This window comes from Chiroxiphia lanceolata, chromosome 12, assembly GCF_009829145.1.
Source record: "Chiroxiphia lanceolata isolate bChiLan1 chromosome 12, bChiLan1.pri, whole genome shotgun sequence".
Classification (NCBI taxonomy): Eukaryota; Metazoa; Chordata; class Aves; order Passeriformes; family Pipridae; genus Chiroxiphia; species Chiroxiphia lanceolata.
Window position 1 is genome coordinate 15,484,769 of NC_045648.1, and position 20,232 is coordinate 15,505,000.

The window sequence follows — 20,232 nt, forward strand, 5'->3', positions numbered from 1 at the left end:
CTGGGGATCAGGCCAGTCCTCCTCACTTTATTGCACTCGAGAGCACCCAGTCGCCAATGCGGCCACGTTATGTACATCGGTATTTTACAATCACCCAGCGAGAAAGGACCAGGGCCCCAGCGTGCACGGCGCTCCCAGCCCAGCCCTTCCCTCTGCCAGGCTGCACCGAGTCACTGTTTAGGACCCCACCATGCAGGGGGGTGTCACTGGCACCCAGCACCCTGTTCCAAAGCCCCAGGGAAGGTGATGCTCTGCAGCACAATGAAGCCGACAGTGCTGGGGCTCTCTGTGAGGCCCCTGCCTGCTGCCACGCTCTGTCAGCTGCTGCACACCTGGGTGAGCTGACAGGCACAAGGGAAGCTTGATGCAATGCAGGGTGCTTTACTTTCCAGCATGAACATCACTCACTGCCTGTCCATCACTGCCTCCTGCCACGGGGCAGCAGGATTTGGAGTGTGTGCTGCCAGCTGCTGCTGGAGTCTGGCATGTGCCAAGCAGGGGTGACGCTAATTAAGCATGACCATGTCATGGTGTGGGGCTGGGCGTGGTATATGAACGGGGTCTTTGTATGGCAGGGGGACAAAGAGGAGCAAGTCCTGAGGGCTGGACACCCACATGTGCCAAGGCAGAGATTGGCACGGAGGGGAGGTCCTGGGTGTCCCATGTGAGGTAGAGCATTCTTACCATGGCACTGGCCAACACCATAGCAGCACCATCACCCTCAGCAGGCACCCAGCAAGGGCATGGGAGACTTCCCACAGGGCACAGGGGAGGGTAGGGGTGCAAAATCCCTTCCCTGTGCAGCTGCTGGTACCCACCATGGGACTGGCACACACTTCAGAGCCCCACGTCATAGCAGAGGAGCCCTGCAGCCACCACTGAAACCCTCTGCAGCAAAAACGGTGTGCCAGGGCAAATGGGACTGCCTGGGTGCTGTTGGGGTTCTCAAGGGACAGAACACTGGCAGGGCTTGGCCCAGTCACTTTATGGAGGACACAGAGAGGGACATGAGGTGCTGGGAGCCAAGAGGACATCCCAGACTCCCAGTTTGCTTGGGGGAGCCAGGCAGGGGCATGGCACCTGCAAAGCCCAAGGGAGCAGCTCTGCCCCTGCCTTAAAGAAGGCACATGGAGAGAGTCAAGACAGGAAAGCGAGTCCCAGTGTGGAGTGGCACGTGGCCCCACAGGCTCTACCAGCAGCAGCAGCTCTTGTAGAGAGATACTGGTGAGGGATCCCCACTGTCCATAGCTCACAGCCCCCCACAGCCCCGGTCCAGCCACTCACACTAACACACACCACACAACGCAAGCGCTGCGGGCCAGGGCAGGGCTGGAGGGAGGAGAGTTTTGGCAGAGACCACTGCCAGGATCTCCCTTTTCCAGACTGGCCACGGGGCTGATCAGGCTGGGTCCAGAGCGGGGGTCCCAGCTGCAGCGGCTCCGGCTACTGCGGGCAGCCAGCCCTGCTGCTCTCTCCCAACCTGGGTTTGGAGGCTGTCGGGGCCTCCCCTGTTCCTGCAGCTCTCCGGGAGCTCTTGGGGCTCACAGCAGCCTTGCGGGTGCCCTGAGGACTTGACAGCGCCTTCTTCTGGAGCTGGGGACTGGACTGGGCAGATTTCCTGCCCAGGGAGGGGCTCTTGGAGCCCTTGGGCTTGGCTGGCTCCAGTGTCTTCAGGCCCAGGATGCTGCAGTAACGATTGCACCGGTGAGCAGCCGGGAATTGCTCCAGGAGTGAGGGGAAGCAGCTCTCCTTCAGCCCCTGGTACCTGCCAACACAGTCATCCTCAGCCCCTGTTTTGCACCAGGAGATGTCCCATCAGAGCAGGGAGCCGAGGATGGAGCCTGACAATGCTGACCACCATGGCCCTTTGCCAGGTGAGCAGCAGAGCTGGGTCTGCTGCCTCAGCAGCTCAGGGTCACTCACCCTTTCAGGTTGGTAGCGATCCGCACATTGGTCAACTTCCAGCCCACTCCTGCAATTAAAGGAAGGACAATCAGGCTCTGTCCAGAGAAGGATGGGCACTGGCACCAAGGGCAGGTCATTGCCCTGGGAGCTGGGCTCCATGGCATGTGGGGAGAGAGGCAGGAGGGCAAGGCTGGGGTTTTTTTCCTCCTTTCCCTGGCTGGAGGGTGGTGAGGGGCCACAGGAGTCAGACAGGAGATCCCTTTACCTTCCATGTCAGTCACAAGGATGTTTCCATTTGTCCACTGGTAGACCCAATGCTGGAAGGTGCAGCATTTGAGCACGATCTCCGAGGTGCCTCTTGCTACCAAGCTGCCATCTCTCTCGGTGACACAGTACTGCTCACAGGGCCCACCCAGGTCCTCCTCCATTGTGGCATAAGGGATGTTGTTGGCCGGTCGATAAACCAGGTACAGTGGAATTATCCTGTGTGGGAGAGCACAGATGGGGTCAGCATGGTGAGCTCTCCCACTGCTGCAAGCAGAGGTTCACACCATGGTTGCATCCCTGGCTTTTGCCTTCCCCTGATATCCCTTCTGTTTGAGGGTGGGAGAACAGTGCACTGTCCTTTGGGATGCCCCAGCACCCACAGGGAACCCTCCCACAATTCCTGGGATGCTCTGCCAGGGCACCAAGCCAGTGGAGCTGCAGCACCTTACTTACTCGGGCACTGCTCCAAAATCAGGGACGGCTCGTGCCTCGGCAGCAAAGATCTTGCAGTACTCACGGCTGGAGTTCTGGACTTTACATTCCTGGAGGTGCAAACAGAAGAGTCAAGGACCTGTCCTGTCTCGCACCAACACCTCCCTGGGACCACTGCCAGTTGTTTCCCTGTCCTGGTGATCAAAGGACAAGTGATGGGAAGGTTCCAAGCAGCTCTGTGTTGCTCAGAGAGAAGAGCTGAAGCCAAGAATGACAAGGACATGACCAGACCACTGCTCTTCAGAGCATTCCAAAAGTGGAAGGAAATAGCAAAAGTGGGCACAGAGCTGGGGACTGTTTGGGGACCAACCTACACAGACGGGGAGGGTGGAGGGGAGACAGGTGGATGGTGCCCCACAAGGATGCCCACCTGGATGGTGATATCGTAGTTCTTCTCGATGAGGCTGTTCTCATTCTTGGTCCCAAAGACAATGAAATTGTGCACTTTGATGACACAGGTGTGGCCAGACTCAAAGACGGGCTCCAGGCCATAGATGGCTCTGGCACGGCAGGCTTTGCGCAGGAAACCAGCGCCCACTTCCATGTCCTCGCTCACCACGCGCCCGAAGAGCTTATCCCCCCAGTAGCCTGCGTCGGCCAAACCCTTTGCGAACACCATGGGCGTCATCTCGATCTCCTCTCCAACTGCTGGGGGGAAGTGCTGGTGAGTGGGGACAACGTGGGCACGTCCTGCCCCTTCCACGGAGCTGCCCGTCCCCCACACAGCGAGGGACAGTGGTCACAGCTCATCACATATGGCCCTTACCTTCAATCTCTTCCCGCAGGCTAAATCCTGACAACACTAGAGGAGACAGAAAGCAAAGAGGTGTCAAGGTCCTGACAGGATCCCACCCTGCCCCATGCACTTGCACAACTAGGGATGGCAAGTAGGATGGTGGGAATCGCTCATAAATTAGTACACAGAGGCAGATGCCCCTCACAGAGGTGGTGTTAAGGGATTTGCAAGGCTCCCCCGCCACAGCCTGGCACCAAGCCCTCTCCACAGTTGGCCACACCACCCATGGCACAGCCAGGCAGATGGGAGAGGCTGCTGAGGGCTCCTCACCTTCTGGGCTGAGCAGGAAATCGGTGGAGTCGGTGCCGTACTCGTTGCTGATCACGCACCGGTAGACCCCGCAGTCCTTCTGGGACGCCTGCACAACAGCCAGGGCTGCCTGGCCCTCGTCACCAGCACTGGGAAAAAAATGGAGCGTGGCCTCAGCCCCGTATGGTGTGTGGGGGCACACAGGAGCCCTGTGACAGGCGCTGCAGGTGAGCACCATGCTGCCCTCGGGGGGCTGGAAGAGGGCTACAAAGAAAGCCAGCCCAAGGGTATCCCAGCTGCTCCCCTGGCACATCATGGCACCAGGAGTCCTGCCCTGTGCTTTGTACTCACAGAGATGCTCCTCCTCCAGGCAAGCCCTGCGAAATCTGGCCAGGATTGGGCTACAGACTGATAAAGGTACTTGCCTCTGAGTGAGGCTGGGTCAGGGCTTTGCAGAAGTAAGAGCTGGGACCCTCATCCTGAGACCTGCTGCCTGAGCAGGTCCATCTGCCCCAGCTCAAAGATCTGCCACAAAAGAGCATTTCTGCCCCAGAATCACCTCTCATTATAAAGGCAGCTCAAGCAACACTCAAAGGCAAATCCTAACTGATGCACATGATGTTCCTACACAAATCCTCTGGGCTTGAGAACAACTTGCTCTCCATAGTGGACCCAAAGCAGCATCCAGGATAAAGCCAGCCACTCAGATGTCCCAATATGCTCTCCCTGCACAATGGCAATACCAAGGGATAAAGAGGGCACGGGCAGAGCCGCTTTTGCCAGCAGTGATTGCATAGAACACCCTCCCAGCACTGCTGCCACCCTCACATGGATCATTTGGGGTCACAGTTTTGCAGTTTACATCCACCCTTCAGTTACTGCGATGGGCACAATACCTTCCCAGCCCTCCCCAAGATCTGGGTACTCAAAGCACAGATTCCAGATGGAGCATCAATAGGACAAATTTGGCAGCAATTCCCCATCTGGGTGATCTTTCCCTCCAAGGGCACTGAGAAGTTGAAGTTCACAACGTACCGTGCCATGCACTGAGCTTCCCATGCAGCCTTAACAGAGGGGCACTTTCACACCCCAGTCAAGGCAAGGAGCTGGATTTAGCAGGTGACACACAAGGACTACGATGATGCAGAGCTGGCAAGTTACCTCCTTTGGGCTTCAGCTACAGGGATCTCGTCCTTGTACCACATCAGCTTAGAATCACTCAATATATTGAAGAACTGGCACCAAAGTTTCAGGTTTCCTGATGCATCAGAAAATTGTTCTGCCCTGATCTTACGGACCACCTGTGGAACTAAGGACAGGGTGTAAAGAGATGGATGGTGAGACACAGAGTGCTGGCTGCAGCTCCAGGGACAGGCCAGCCTACCCCAGTGCTGCTGCTCAGGGCTTTGGTGTTGGGTATCACACATATGTCAGCACAGCATTGCCCTCCCAGGGAAGGTCTCAGAACTCTGCTTGGATAAATAAGGTGGGATAGAAGTGGTACAAATTCATGCAACACTGCAGCACTGCAATACCCAGTGGAGCTCGGTCAGAATGCAGAAAACACTATGGAATGTTGGAGGAAACATTCATCTACTGAAGTGGGGATTTATTAAGGTTATTCTTACTTTGTAAGAGTGCTGCTTCCTGTGAGGGCATCATCTCCTTCAACCCCAGGATTATGCCTTTTCTAATTCAATGCCGTGAGGGATCAAATTAGCACTGACCATGGATATTGAAGAGGAGTGTGCACCTCACTGATGCCCACTGAATCAGAATCATGGTTTGGATTCAAAGGGACCTTAAAGACCATCTTGTTCCAACCCTCTTGCCATGAGCAGGGACACTTCTCACTAGACCAGGTTGCTCAGGATCCCCAATCAGCATCAGGTTTGATGAGGACCAGAACATGGAGACCAACAACAAGAGGATTCTATGACCCTTGGACCAGGGAAGTCCAGTCTGTGGAGACAGCCAGTCTCACTGCTGCTGCCTCTTGCATTCCTCCACCCTCCCTGCACTGGGCAGAAGTCCTGGGGGAGACTTTTGGCTTTCACACAGCCAAAGGACAATGCTGAAAACCCTGCAAGTGCAGAGAACTCATGTGGCCCCAACTCACTATCACCAGCTCCCTTTGTAGGCAACAACAGAACAAAGTTTACGGGGATTAGCTCCTCCCTCACCTTTAAATGGGTTATTTGCTTTCTGGGACTCTGCTTGCTGTGCTTCTGGCTTAGCATCTCCAGGGACCTCGTGGTCACCACTGGTGTCACCTGCAGGCTCCTCGTACAGCTTAGGAACCTCTAACGTGGCCATCTTCCTCGTGAGGGTTGGAGAGCACTGCTCTGTGGGAGAGGATGGAGCCAGGGCAGGAGAATGCAACAGGGGTGTGTTCTTCCTGGATTGCTGTGGTGAAACAGTCGGACTTCTCATGTGTCCCGGGCTCTCCAGGGTTGCCTCCTCTTCCTCCCCCACCTGTTTGGGTTTTGGCAGGTATATTTTGCGTCGGGCTCCCAAAGCGAGCTCTTCTGGCGTGGCACAAGGTAGCACTGCCAGAGGGTCACCAGGGCTCTCTTCAGAGCTCACTGGAGGCAAATCAGAAGAGTGAGGAGGCTGCCCTGCTCCTGATGCTGGCATGCTGCCCACCACGATGGAGGGCACAGAGAGCAGGGGCTGCCCCTCGGCCTTGGGGGCAACCCAGGCGCGTTTCTTTGGTGGCACAGGCCTGCAAGCCAGCATCTCCTGGCTGATAACAAATTCCTCGTTGATCATGCCTGTGATCCGCCTGGATGTCCTGGGGGTCAGAGGCAAGTTCTCTGCTGTCTGAAAGAGCTGGTTGTTTTGTACCTTTTCCAAAACTCTCCTTGAGGTGCGAGGGCTCAGCCCAGCAATGCCTATCTCTGGCATCATGCCTTCCCCTGCATCTGGCTGCTCCTTGTCCCCAGAGTCAGTGTCTCCTTTTGTGGCATCCTTACTGCTATCTGACATTTTTAGAAGTAGCAGCAGGTAGTTCTTTAAGGAGGAAACCAGGTTTTTGTGCTGCATTTTCTCCTCCAAAGACATCTCCTGACATCTCTCGGGGCCAGGCAGGACCAGCGGTACCTGTGGCTGGACCTCAGCACCTCCTTCAAAAGTCCCTGGAGGTGCTGCTGGTCCCTGGCATGGAGCTGTGGCTGTCTGCTCTCCTCCTTCTCTCGTCTGAGGTCCCACGGGCACTGGTTTGGCACTCTCCTCTCCTAACATGCTGGCTGAAAATGTCTCTTGTGGGGCAGATCCATCTGTCTTTGTGGTTTCTGTTTCTCCCCTCACAGGAGGAAGCAGCTGGGGTCCAGATGGGACCTCTCCTGTGGTAGCCTGCATCCCTGGGGCTCCATGAGCTGTCAGCAGTGCCTCCCGAGCCACTGATGGCTCTGCTGCAGGAGCAGGAAGCAGCTTTTCCTTGGCAAGTGGAACTGATGCAGGAGCTGCTGTTTCAGTGTCCTGCTGCCCCAAAATTGTCCCTCCTGTCTCCCTGTGCACAGCCCCATGACATGGCTCTGTTTCACCACTCCCTCCTGTCCTCACACCGGGATGGCTCTCAGACAGCTCTGCTCCTGCCTCTTTGCTCTTCCCATCCTTGACTGTCTGCTGTGGGATTTGTTCATGAGAAACATTTTCTCCAGTGTTTTCTCCAGTTTTATCCTTTGGAGGACTCAAATTTTTTAGCAATGGCTCTTCCCTGCCTTGGCTTTTGTTCTCTTGATTTAACAGTCCTTGCTGAGTCTCTCTGCCCTCAAGAGCACGGGAATGTCTTTCTGCCTGTTTCCTGGGGGGTGGGTGCTCCTTGCTGGACTGTACGTGGTCTGGAGAAGGTGCTGTTGGCTTTGGTGGCTCCTGAGGCCTCAGCCGAGGATTTGTCATTTTCACAGCCCCCCTGGTTTCCTGGCAGACAGGCACCTCCTTTCTGACCTCCTCTAACTTACTGGCTTGCTGACCAGACTCTGTGGTTGGACAAGACACCGGGTGTTTTAGATCACCAGGAGACTGTCCCACTGTTGCTGCAATCTAGTAAAAAAAAAAAAAAAAGAAAATTAGCATAATTTTACTGCATGGGTCTGCTCAGTCATACTTGTGGTCCACCTGTACCATATGGCACTGCCCAATTTCTGAATCATGATACCGCTGATACCCATCCAAGGTCTCCTGGCTTTGCCATCATCCCACAGGACGGGGTCCCACCTGCTGCATAGAATGTGTTTTCTTTTCATCAGCTCCAACCCTTCTGCCTTTCGACGCCTTTGCTGTGCACAGACAGGCAGGAGATCTGCCTCTCTAAATCATTCAGTGGCTTCTAATCCAACCTCCTCTGATTCAGCACCTTCCCAAGAGCAAAACTTTTCCCTCTTCCCCAGTCACTGCCGAGACCTTGTATAATTCCCTTGCTGTTGTTAAATATTTGGTGCTCCCCCATCTCCACTCCAAGATGGGGCGATGGGGCTGTCACACACTATCTGGATGAGGCTGCCCAAGTGATTTATAGAGAAACTGTACACCATGAGGTTATCAGCACTGCCCAACCATTCTGTTCCTCTGACATTTGGGAAGCTCCCAAGTTTCCGACTGCAGCCACACACCAGCAGACATTGTCAGGGAGCTGCCTGCTGCAACGGCTGAGCTCTATCCCGAGGAGATCTGCTGAGATCCTCCAGCCAAGGGGCACCATCTATTTCTGTAGGGAAGGCAGAGAAACACACCCTGCCTGGCCAATGATCTGTGAGCAACACCAGGACAATTGCATGGGGACAGGGCATGCACACAACAGGTCCCCAAGGATCTGCTGCTAAGGATTTTCTCCTGAGGTCCCTGACTTGAGCTTTAAGCCTCCCAAATGGAGGCTGTGGCAAAGGAGGGCTGTAGCACTTGGACCTTCTATTTTGTGCTTCCTCTGCTTCGTTTGATAGTTTGGGAAAAAGAGGAAAGGTAGCACCAGTCTCTCAGCAAGTCCTTCCCAGAGGAATTTGTAGAATCGTAGAATGGTTTGTGTTGGAAGGGACCTTAAAGATCACATCATTCCAATCCCCTGCCATGGGCAGGGACACCTTCCATTAGAGCAAGTTGCTCCAAATCCCATCCAACCCAATCTTGAACACTTCCAGGGATAGGCAGCCATAGCAATTCTGGGCAACCTGGGCCAGGGCCTTACCACCCTCTTAGCCAACAATTCTTTCCCAATATCCCATCTAACCTTGCCCTCTGTCAGTGTGAAGCCATTCCCCCTTGTCCTATCACTCCAGGCCTTTGTCCAAAGTCCATCTTTGACTGTTAGGACAAAGTGAGCATCAGAGGGCTGGGCTGGGATGAGCACCATTAGGGGCCACTCCTGCCCACAAAATTCAAGTCTCCACACTCAGGATGTGCAGAAACGGGGCCCCAGTTCTCAGGGTTGCACAAGGCACCCCCAGATGCCACAGGTCCCTGCTGCTGTTCCCTTGGAGTCATGTCCCTATCCTGCCTCAGAAGGCTGTGTCACAACACAGAGCAGTCCAGCACTCAGGCTTAAAAGGTTTGATTTTAAGAGACTGACTCAACTCATGCAGTGAAACCCCTCTGAATTTTACCACAGTATTTGATCCTCCATGACACAGAAAGGGATGGGGATGGGAACAGCCCAATCTAAAGGAGAAGCCAGCCCTGGTCCCTCCACTCTGGGGCTGAACCAGGGGGGCTCCAGGTGGGTCAGGGCTGCTAGTTCACAGGTGGATGCACAGTGGTGGCTCTGTACAGTGGTGCTGGTCAATGGGGACAACTATTTGGCTGAAGAGGGCTCAGGGCTTGTGGGGAATTTGCTTATTACCAGTGCACGAGCTAAAGCTCAGTCAGAAAAGCTTTCTGGGAGCTTTTCAGGAAAGTATCTGTCTTTAAGTAATTGTAAATCACTCAAAACTAGGGCCATATACAAGAAATATAATAAAATCATCAGTTCAAAATTTGAGCAAGAGCAATCATCATGCAAATCCAGTTTCTTCTCGGCTCTTACGGAGGAGGATGCTCAAAAACTGGCTTCAGACTGTAGGGTCTGGCATTTTGCTACAGTCAAATCCAGCTCAAAAGAGAACTCCTGAGCATGAGGGCCAGTTAGGTCCCCAGGCCAGGATAATACCCATGTTATGACCTTGTCTTGTTTAAGAGAAGAATAAAAGAGAAAAAGACAAGTAACCCGTGTCCTGAGGAGTGAAAATATCCTCAAACATGCCTGGAACCAGCCTTAAAGGGCTTTAAACCAGCTTATTTGGTCTCACAAAAGCTTGAGGACTTTCCCCAGCAGCACCAAGGAGCTGAAGGATTCAAATTCAAATCAAGAGCATCCCCTTTTGTCTCCTCAAAGGCACACCAGCTGACAAGTCACAGGTTTCCCTCTGTGAGTGGGATTTTGAAGAGAAAAATACCTTGATGCATGTCAAAAGCTCAGGGATGACAGCCCAAGCCTGGCTGCTGCACTCCAACATCTTCCACCCTCTTTGAGAGCAAGGGGCATAAAAGATAGCAGAGAGGGGGGGGAAAATGGATTTGCCATGGGCTGGCCTACACAGCAATAATTTCTGCAGCAATATGTGATGCTGTGGGTCAGGTTGGAGATGGATTCAGGGTGCTGTGCAGTGGCAAGGCCAGAACAGAGATGGTCACTGCATAACACAGCAGGTTCTTACCAGCAAAACTCCTCCTACCTGTGGCTAAAGAAATCTAAATGATGAAAAAAGGTTTGGGCTTTTTTTCCACTGAGGCACCCAGCAATCCCATTTTCTGTATCGTGGACGTTTCCACATCCTGAAGTATGTGCATTACCTACCAAGGGAGAGGTGCTGCACCTGAAGTCTTGTCTGTACCAAAAGCGTGCACCTACCACAGCCCAAACTCCAGATCCTGATAGCAAACTGGACTCCGAGAACCTTTTACCACAGAAAGGATCATTAAAGAAAAAAAGGTAAAAAAATAGCCTGGTAGGTTCCAGTCTAATATTTTCATGGAAAATATTTCAGGTTAAGTGACAAAAATAGCAGTTGACTAAAAGATGTGCTGAGGGTCAGGAGCAGGTGCTGTGCCCTGGCGCTTCATCACCACCACAATGAGTCTCTCAACAGAGTTTTTCCAACAGGGAAGAGCCAAAAAACCAGTCCAGACCTACTGTATACATGTTGCACTGTAAACAAACCCTGAGTCCCTGCGGTGCAGCTCATGTGGTGTACCTGGCACACTGTGCTCATTTGCATGGGGGGGCTCGTTAAGCGCCGCTGAAGCTCCGGCTCCCTTGTTAAACTGAACAGATGCCATTGGCCTCATCTGTCTACGCACAAGGCCCCCGCCCCCAGCTATAAATAGCCATTCAGTGCTGCCTGCTGAACTGATCTGAAAACATTTTGCATGAGGTCAGGCTGCCGATTAAACCGCAGAGCTCACAGCCACCCCAGGCCACCCGGAGACCAGCTGCTCGCATGGCCCCGGCTTACATCTCTCACCACCTCAGCTGACATTTGTTTGGAGATGGGGTGGAAGCTCTGCTCTCCGGGCACACAAAGTCCAGAAAGCCCTTTCCCTGGGTGCTTTCACCAGTGGAGAGCTGTGGAGCCTCGGCAGCAGATCCCACGGGGCACTCGCAGCCTCCCACGCGTGGTGCCACAGCACAACCCTGCAGCACAAGGTATTTTCTTGTTGCCACCCCTGCGTTGGCTGCTCTCTCTCCTAGTTACCTCTTTGTTTCCCTCCAACTTCTGTGCTTGGTGTTGGCCTCTCTGTCCCTCGGACAGCACAGGTCCTGCCTCTGACACCTCAGAGGACAATGGAGCATCCTCTGTCTGTCTGCTGACGGCCACCGGCCGCAGGGCAGTCTCGCTCCCGGCCTCATCCTTGGCTCCCACCTCCTCCTTCCCTGCTGTTGGCTTCACCTGCTTATCAAAATACATGTCCTTTAATGAGAAGTACACATCATCACTGGTTTTAGTGTCCTGATTCACAGCTTTCTCAGGCTCTTTGACTTTCAGACTGGTTTCCACTTCTTGATCCTTTGCCGCCCTCAAACGTGCATTCCTACGTAAGGGGACAGGAGGGGCAAACCTGGGATTTGAGGAAGGATTGGCCCTGTCTCTCCCACTTTCTTCTCGCTTGGAAGCTTCCTGCGTTGCTGCTGAAGGAGCCCCCACCTTCTTTTTCTTTTTAGCTGCAGAGTCTTTCGCCCCTGGCTTAGTCGCCAGGTCTTCCACTGTCTCATAGATATACGTGAGAAAGCTGTTCCCATTCTCCTCCCCAGTCTCCAAAGTGGCATCTCCATTGGTTGTCACCTCTGCTTTCAGAGGTGCTACCAGTTTGTTTGAGAAGCCCATCACTGCACTGACTGGCTGCTCCTGTGTCTCAGCAATATCCTTGTGCAATCTGGACTGCGAATCCGCGACGTGCACTTTCGCTGCATCTTCCTTCTCCCATGAAGAGTCTCCTGACTGGAGATTCTGATCCCTAGCCAGCCTCCGCTTCCTCTGGAGCCTTTCGGGGCTCATTCCCTGCAACTTCTCCACCTCCACGTTTTCTTTTCCTCGTTTCTTGCCCTGTTCTATCTCTTGCAGCTTTTCTTCAGCTTTTCTCTTTATTTTGTCAAACCACTTCTGATGGATTTTGAATTCCGTCATGGTTCCCACTTCCAGCACACCAGAGCAGGACACGATGCCTTTGGTATTTCTAGCTGAGGCCTGGTAAATGCCTGCATCTTCTTCTCGGCACCTGGAAACCAAAAGCTGTGCATGAGACCTACCCATCCTCCCCAGGATTCCCACTGGGCACACAGGCATTCCCTGCCTGCTCTCCCACTTCTTGCTCCAGGGAGGCCAGAAAATGAAGATGTGGCCCATGAGATGCCCACAGAATGTGTGGAGGCCTGGGGCTGGCCTCCCTCCCCGGCTCTGTGCTCTCTCAGTACTAACAGGCAAGGAGGTTTGATGTTAAATCCGTGCCCTGGGTTGTAACTCTGGTAAGAGAGGGCTGTGATGGAGGAGGAACAGGCAGCACCAGGCTTCCCAACTGTCCTTGGTCACATTCCTCTGCAGAACCTTCTCCTCTCAGCTCTTCACAGCCTACATGACAATCCTGTTCTTCCTCCACTGTACTGCCTTACCAAAGCCTTCCCACCCCACGTCACAGGCAGCAGCACAAACACGTGCTTGCCACCCCTGCTGTCACCCCTCGAGGACACCTGGCCCATGGAGATCCCTGCTCCTGCAAGAGGTGAGCCAGCCTCTGACGGAAATCTGGAGCACACTTGGGGCAGCAGAAAAGCCCAGGCTAGAAGCACAAGGATGACAGGACAATCAGCAACACTGATATTCTGTGTTTTCTGCTGCACCTGTCTGACATCCCAATTGCAGGACTTGAGGTGCCACAGGTCCCTGCCTGCTGGAGATACAGTGTGCCTGGCTCCTCAGAAACATGGTCCTTGCTTAAAGTTAAAAGAAGCTGGTAGTCAGGGCTGGATAAAGGAGGGCCTTGCCTCCATTCATCAGTGCCAAAGCAGCCCTTTCCATGATGACGGTTAGGAATGGGACAGGGCTGTAGCTTAGGACACTCCTGTGAACTGTTTCTGTCCTTGTCCTGCCTGACTCCCTGGACCATCATCCTGGGGGCAGACAGTGCTTTGCCGTTGGTCACCTTTGTCCAGCCCTATTGCTCAGTACTGGAAGGCTCCAGAGAGAAGGATTTATCCTGCCCTTCCTGTTGCTTGCAGCATGGCAGCTATCCCTGGATGCAGTAACGGATCTCATACTTGTGTGATCGGGGAGTCACCAGAGCGAAGAGCTGGAGGGGAAGGGACAGCCAGGAACTTGCAGTGGGGAGCAGAAGGGGCCAGCACAAGTGCTGGGGGGACATCACTGCTGATAGCTCCTCCAGCTACTGAGAACACACTCAGAGCTTCCACCACCAAATCCAGCCCCTCTCCAGCTCCTTTACTCACTTGTACAGCTGCAGGGTGTGGCGATTTCCATGACGGAATATCTCGTACTTGGGTAAGCCACAGTAGCGATCCATCTCCTCATCATCCTTGTACCATGTCACCTCCGGCTGCGGGAACCCTGGGGAGGAGATGGAGGGTGTGAAACATTCCAGCCAGGAGCACAGCCAGCCTGGTATCAGCAGCAAACCAAAACGCTCCAGCAGACCAGGACAGATGCTATTCTGGGCTCACCACATTCCTAAATCACACAGCAGAAACAAACAACGGAAACTTGATGGGCTTATCTCAGACTTTTATCACTCTTAGGAATAGGGCTATTTTTGAGAAAAAAATACCAGCACTTCATTCCTGAACAGAGGAGCGTGGATCACACGCTCATCTCCTGTAACACTGGCCAGGAGGAGAAGGTGAGCATTCCGTCACTTTTATGTGAAGAGGGATGTTTTGATGAGACCAAGGCTATGGTTGGAGAACAGCTCTCCCTTCCATGGAGCTCTCAGCATTTCACATGGTGTCACAGCCTGTAAGTTGATCTGAAACTTTCCATTGAACAGAAACAACCTTGATTGCATCACAGTCAGCTCAGTGTCCTACAAATGTCACTTGACAACAGATGTCACCTGCCTTTTCAGTAGAATGACATCATGATGTGTGTGACTGGCTGGCCAGCAGGCCGGGCACGCAGCCACGTTCCCCACCACTGGCAGCAGTGTTGGATCAGCATGTGAGTCCCACATGGACCAGTGCTAGCCACAGCCCTCAGCACTTACCCACAACAGCTCTAGCTCAGAGTAAGAGAAGTTTTCATGTAAAAGCTGCTCAAGCCAGCAGGCAGCATGAGTTCCTGCACTTCACACAGGGCTCCTGGCACAGCCAAGCACACTCCCAAGACACAGGATGGAAGTTTCAATGATCACGTCATGTCTCAGCTATAGTCAATATGCTCAGCAGTTGTTCAAAGCCCCAAGGCAGGCACCCAAAACTTATTTTCTGCACATGTCCCTGCTGGCTTTCCCTGTGGCCTAAGGAAGGGAGTCCGGCACCTCCACCAGTCCCCAGGGCTCACCCCACCAGCCCCCAGCATCCCAGAATGCAAGGGGGGTCAGCTCCTATGGACATCCCTGGCATGGGGCCAGTCAGGGCTTTCCAGGAATATCCAAAGTGTCCAGACTCAGTGACTCTGGAGTAGTGACAGGGCAGAGACAGGGCACTCCCTACCTATCCTGGATACTTCCCAGTTGCCAACCCACAGGTTTCAAGGCTGACCAGGACCCCAAACCTCCCCCTTGCACCAGCCAGAGATGCTGGCAGCCCGTAGCAATGCCTAAACCCAGCTTACTCCCGCTCCTATGAAGGTCCTATAGCAGGAGTGAAAATCTAGCAGCAGAGACATATCAGCAGGAAGTCACCCAGGTTTTGGCCAATCCAAAATGCCTTTTTTCCAGAAAAGCAGCGTATGCCAAATCTCATGTACTGCTTTGGTTCCTTTGCCCCAATCTGCCCTTCGGCAACACTTCCTGTCTACATCTCTTGCTTGTGGGGCTTCCCAGTGTCCTCTGGCCCCTCTGGAGGGATTTAGCCCACTGGGACCAGACAGGGCTGGGAAAATAGTCTCAGAGGAATTTTTCTTTCTTGCTCTCCTCCATGAGCAGCAGCCATCCCCATGGCCCAAACACCTCTACAGACCGGATTTTACTCTATTATTTTCCTCCCTCACTGAGGTCTTTTACTCTGCACTGCCCCAGCATCCCCCTCTCCATCCTCACTGCCCCTGCATCTCCCACATGCTTTGCTGCCTCATTCCACTCCCACTGCTGCCACCAGCAGCTTTGGCTTTCCGTTGGGTAGTGCCTCATTCCTCCTCTCCCACAGGAAGCCAAGCCATGACTTTCTCTCAAAGCCCTTCCTGCATGGCTCTCCATCCTTACCTCTTGCCACAGCCTGCTTTTTGCTGCTGCTCTGACCACCCCCAAACCAGTTTCTAGAGATGTGCAAAGCCCTCAGGTACTTGTGGCTGAAGAAAATGAGCCCTAAACTGGGAACTAGAGAGAGAAGTCATGAGAGTATCCCAGTGATGGGATCATCAGGGATTGATACTGTTGCTTATATTTTCCATAAAATATTAGCTACTGGCTATACTTGGCAGCAGGACCTTGGGCGGAATGAGCCTGTGATGGATTCTTTCTGCTCCAGGGGTGATGAAAAAAACAATTTCCATGCAAAGCTCACATTTTGCCAAGAGCAATCCAACCCTTCCCAAAGGCTGTTCCGCAAGCAAGTCCTTTGGGAGGCCCCCACGGTCTGTACAGCAGGGAGCTGGCGGGTTGATTTTCCTAATACCCTACGGGCAGCTATCACAGCCCAGCCCTTCATTCCGGGAACTGCCAGCAGATCGTTTCCGAGAAGCCCTGTGATGTCCCCCCGTGGCCTCCGCAGCTGATTTCCATTCCCAGCTGACATCTGCCGGAAAGAACTGTGCTTTCCATAACTGTGCAGTGCCTCGAGGAAAGGCTTTTCCTCCTGCTAAGCCTAAACTCCGTTTGACCTGTAGCACTTGTGTCCTTGAGGATACCTGCTCCCTCCGAGGGGCTACAGCCGTGCCAGCCCAGTGCAGGCAGGGAGGGACCAGCTCCCACTGCACGCTCCCGTCCTGCAGCCAAGAGGAGCTGCAGGCAAGTGCGGGCTAGAAGTCTGCAGGCAGAGGGATGCTGAAAGGCTTCCCACCTCCCACGTAGGGACAGTGGCTCCAGCTGCCTGTCCAAACACCATCCATCCCTCCCCAGAGGCTGTAACCTGAGCCAAGCAGGGGATGGAGAGATGCCTGTGCAGGGACGGGGCTCCCTGGCATGGGGAGGGGAGCTGCTGCTGACGCTGCATCTTCCGGCTGCTGAGGGAATGAATTCCCCTGGTCGGGGAGGGGGGCGGAAAGAGGGCAGGCATCACTCCTGGCACATCCCCTGCAACCACAGCACGGGGTGGAGCCGAGGGCTCCATCGGTGGGCACTGCCATACTGCAGGGCACCAGATGCCCACCCTTAGCATGAGACACCCTGAGCATAAATCAGCACTCGTCCTTCAAAAATCTGCCACTGCCGCAGACCCCCCGTGCAGATGGTGCCGGGAGGGATTTGTCAGCTGCTCGTCCCCTGCCTGCCCCAGCCTGAGCCCTGCTGCTGCAGATGGAGCAGTGCTGGGTGCTCTGGGGAGGAGATCAGGCATCCCCTGCACATCTTCGGGCCTAGCAAAAGCCTTTAGGGAAGTGTGTCTTCCAGCAGCATTGCTCCAGCCATCACAGGATCCAGGAGACTTTTCAGAGCAAGGATTTTTTTTTCATGGAGATTGCCAGGTTTAGATCAAACATTCTCTTTCTGAAAGCTGTTAAAATCTGAGAAGTCTTCAAAGCTTTGGTGACCGTATCCAAAACAGTTCTTAAAATATCTATCCAAAACAGTTCTTAATATATCTATCCAAAATCACCCAGAGCAGCTCTGTTTAAAGTAACTTTTCTTTTGATTTTTTGGGGGCAGGAAAGTGGAGAGTGTTAAGTCTTCTGAAATGAAGGTGGTAAGATTTTAGAACCATTACACGTAATCACCACAGTTTCCTGTTTCTGCTCTGCGCAAGCTACGTGGAGCAGGAATTTCAGGCAGTTTGGGGAATAAAATTCATGGTAAGATCTCATTCTTTCTGGCTTCATGGATTTAAATCTCCCCAGCACCTGAAGACAAAGTTTCTAGCAATGCTGGCAGGAGGGACAGATACAAAGGGCAGTAGCTCCCCATGGCACCAGCTTGTAAGCAGCGCTCATTCTCCATCCTTCCCTTGTCCTGGCTGCCCCAAACCCCAACATCCTCATCTCCCAGTAGCCTGCTCTCTGCTCTTGTACTCACTACCCCACTTCCAAACCCCTCCTGCATTTCTCCAGACATCCTTCATCCAAGCACTTCACTCTCATCTTTCAAACACTTCCCTCAGAGGGCCACCATGGATGCAACAAGTTGAGCTCCTTTATCCTTATTAAAATCCTCATCCACTAAGTCTGTGACTGCCTACTCACCTTACCCCAGTGCTCTTCCCCTCTGTACTCATAATAAAACCATGGAGGCACTGATGGGCTTGAGCCCCTGAACTGATGATTTGGGAAGCCAGGTCACAGGGGTTGAACTGGCCTAAGGAGGGCCAAAACAGCACTGAAGAGACAGCTCTACAACAATGGCCTGGTGCTGACATATGATGGTCTTGGCTGCATCCAGCCATCACCTCTCCTGGTTGGACTCATTCCCTAACAAGCAGCCACAGACCCAGGCACCTTAATCCAAGCCTCCCCATTTCATCAGCCAACATCTCTCCTTCCCAGCCAACGCTATACAGAAATGGCTGAAAAGCTGGAAAATCCTTGTAGCTCCACTAAGAGCCACTCTGAAGAGAGAAGCCCAATATCCACTCACTGGGAAGGATCTGTGATGGCACTCGAGGTCCCAAAGTCCAGACAGACCCACCAAGGAAAACACTTGGTGAAGCTGCACAGTAAATGGAAATGTTCCATTTTTCACATCTCTCGGAGAACAAACGATGAACTAATTTTGTCTAAAAAAAGAAAACATGTCATAACTGATGCAGGATTTGACCCAAAACAATCAAATCAGATGTAGTAGGGACACCAGCAGCAGGCAGAACTAGGCAAGAGCAGGAAAGGAGGGTTTGTGCCACCTCCTGAGAGCATTAGGAACCCGCCTCTACCTGACCTGCTTTTTCCTTGCCTGCACCACTCAGCACATTCTGGAGATTGGCTCTTCAAACACTTGCATCTTTCTGTCTTCCCATGACATGCCCAGTCCTAGCCCAAGTATTCCCTGATGTGGGACTGCCCTGTAACTCTCATTCTTGGTCAAGAAGCAGCAAAAAAAATTAAGGTATCATTGTAGGTCACATATCCATATTTGTGTCTTGAGCGTCAAAACAGGAGCAGCTGACTGTCTGCCCTTTGCCTCCACCAAAGTGTCCCTGGACTCCAGCCACAGTGCTGGGACTGAACTGGTTCCACTCTGGTCACTGGCCAGGGATGCCACTGCCACTTCCTTTCTCCCAGTAACATCTCCCAGTGGAACGCAAACATCATGGCAGGGTGAGATACCTGAGCTACTGACCAGACCCTGCAGTCAAGAGGAAGCATCCCATCTCCTGCCCCTCTTTCCCAAAGAGATCCTGAGCTCCTAAAGCAGTCCATAGGACCACGTGCAGGAGTTGCCCATATGTCCAGGCTGATTTTAAGAACATTTCCATGAAAATTCCTTATTTTACAGGTTTATTAATTGAAGTGCATGAAGACATCCCCCAGCCTAGTTTACCAAGCACAAAAATACCACGATACATGCTGAAGAGACTCATTGACAATTTCCTTCACTTGAGTAGAAAATGAGGCCAGTATCAGGTCAAGTTTTCCACCTGGTGCAAGTCACTAGAAACAGATGGAGCTCATTGGAGTGACCCATCAACTTCAAGAGGCAGCTAGTAAAGATTTAAGCCAGTGAGGGAAGCCAGGACTATTACTCTGGATTTCCCAACATATCTAAACATTTTCCCACCTCTGACACTTGCAGAATGGTGAGTTCCATGGTACTGCACAATATGTCAAACTCCTGCTTTCAGAAAGCTTTAACTGGGAAGAGCCCTTCTAATGAATCCCCAAACAACATGGTTTGGAGGCATCTCCCTAGCACAGCCCTTGAGCAAGAGGGGGTCTGCTGAAGTTAAGCCTCAATAACATCGATATATCAGTTGTACCCCTGCAAGTTCAGAAAGTCAGAACTCCAGAACAAGGGAAGCTGTGCGAGAAAAGCCAAGAATTCAAAGCCAGCAGCTCTCAGAGGGCTCAGGCTGTGCTTCTTGGTGCACAGCTCACTTCCAGCATGTTTCTAATGGCAAACTAGAATTCCTTAGGAAATCCTCGGTCCTTGTGCCTAGGAGGCTCACTGGAGAAGGATACTCTCCTTCTAAAATTTACAGACTTGTTTAATATCTCTCACTGAGTAACATGTCACAGAATAATTAACATGAGCGAGGTCAGGAAAGATCACAGAGTTGTTAACAGGTACATACCACAGAGAGCAGAGGTTTTAGAGTATCTATACTTAAAGAACAACATCTCATCAGCAAAGGAGCCCCTTGCCTCTACACCAATGCTCTGCCATGCCACATCACCACAACTTCTTAGCAGCAGTCCTCTTTTTCAGCCTCTCCCTCCTCCTCCTCTTTTTGGCTTAATCCCTTCCTGCCCAAAAGGAGATTTTGGTTCATTGTGCAGAAACCAGCTTTTATTTCAGATGTTGACAGACACAGAAGTTTATCGCTGATACAAACGCTCTAACCATCTACAGCCAGCAAAGACAGACAGAGTCGGCTCCTGCACAATAGCCTTAGTCTTCAAAACTGCACATTCCTGAGTTAAGGTGTCCAGGATTAGAGAAGAAGCGAGATTAGGACAATAAAATGTAGCTGGTCCAAGAAGTAACCAGCATATTCCATTTTCTGGCCTTTCATTTGCCTTGTTTGA

At 52.7% G+C, this 20,232-nt stretch overlaps 1 protein-coding gene across 3 annotated transcripts in view; it reads right to left on the minus strand.

Annotated features, from left to right (window-relative positions):
* Position 1: 1 nt before the first annotated feature.
* The window catches only part of ALPK3 (alpha kinase 3), a 33,677-nt gene continuing 13,446 nt past the window's right edge, over positions 2-20,232 (minus strand). For 2 of the 3 annotated variants that reach the window (XM_032699658.1, XM_032699657.1), the window contains 11 exons: positions 13,680-13,797; positions 11,434-12,454; positions 5,893-7,753; positions 4,871-5,018; positions 3,731-3,858; positions 3,431-3,466; positions 3,035-3,312; positions 2,626-2,714; positions 2,171-2,388; positions 1,924-1,972; positions 2-1,765 (listed from right to left, as the gene is read on the minus strand). In XM_032699658.1, coding sequence (XP_032555549.1) covers positions 1,444-1,765; positions 1,924-1,972; positions 2,171-2,388; positions 2,626-2,714; positions 3,035-3,312; positions 3,431-3,466; positions 3,731-3,858; positions 4,871-5,018; positions 5,893-7,753; positions 11,434-12,454; positions 13,680-13,753 — 4,224 coding nt within the window. In that variant the 5' untranslated portion in view covers positions 13,754-13,797 and the 3' untranslated portion in view covers positions 2-1,443. The remainder of the gene's footprint in view (positions 1,766-1,923; positions 1,973-2,170; positions 2,389-2,625; positions 2,715-3,034; positions 3,313-3,430; positions 3,467-3,730; positions 3,859-4,870; positions 5,019-5,892; positions 7,754-11,433; positions 12,455-13,679; positions 13,798-20,232) is intronic. The other variant, XM_032699659.1, reaches the window with a different exon arrangement.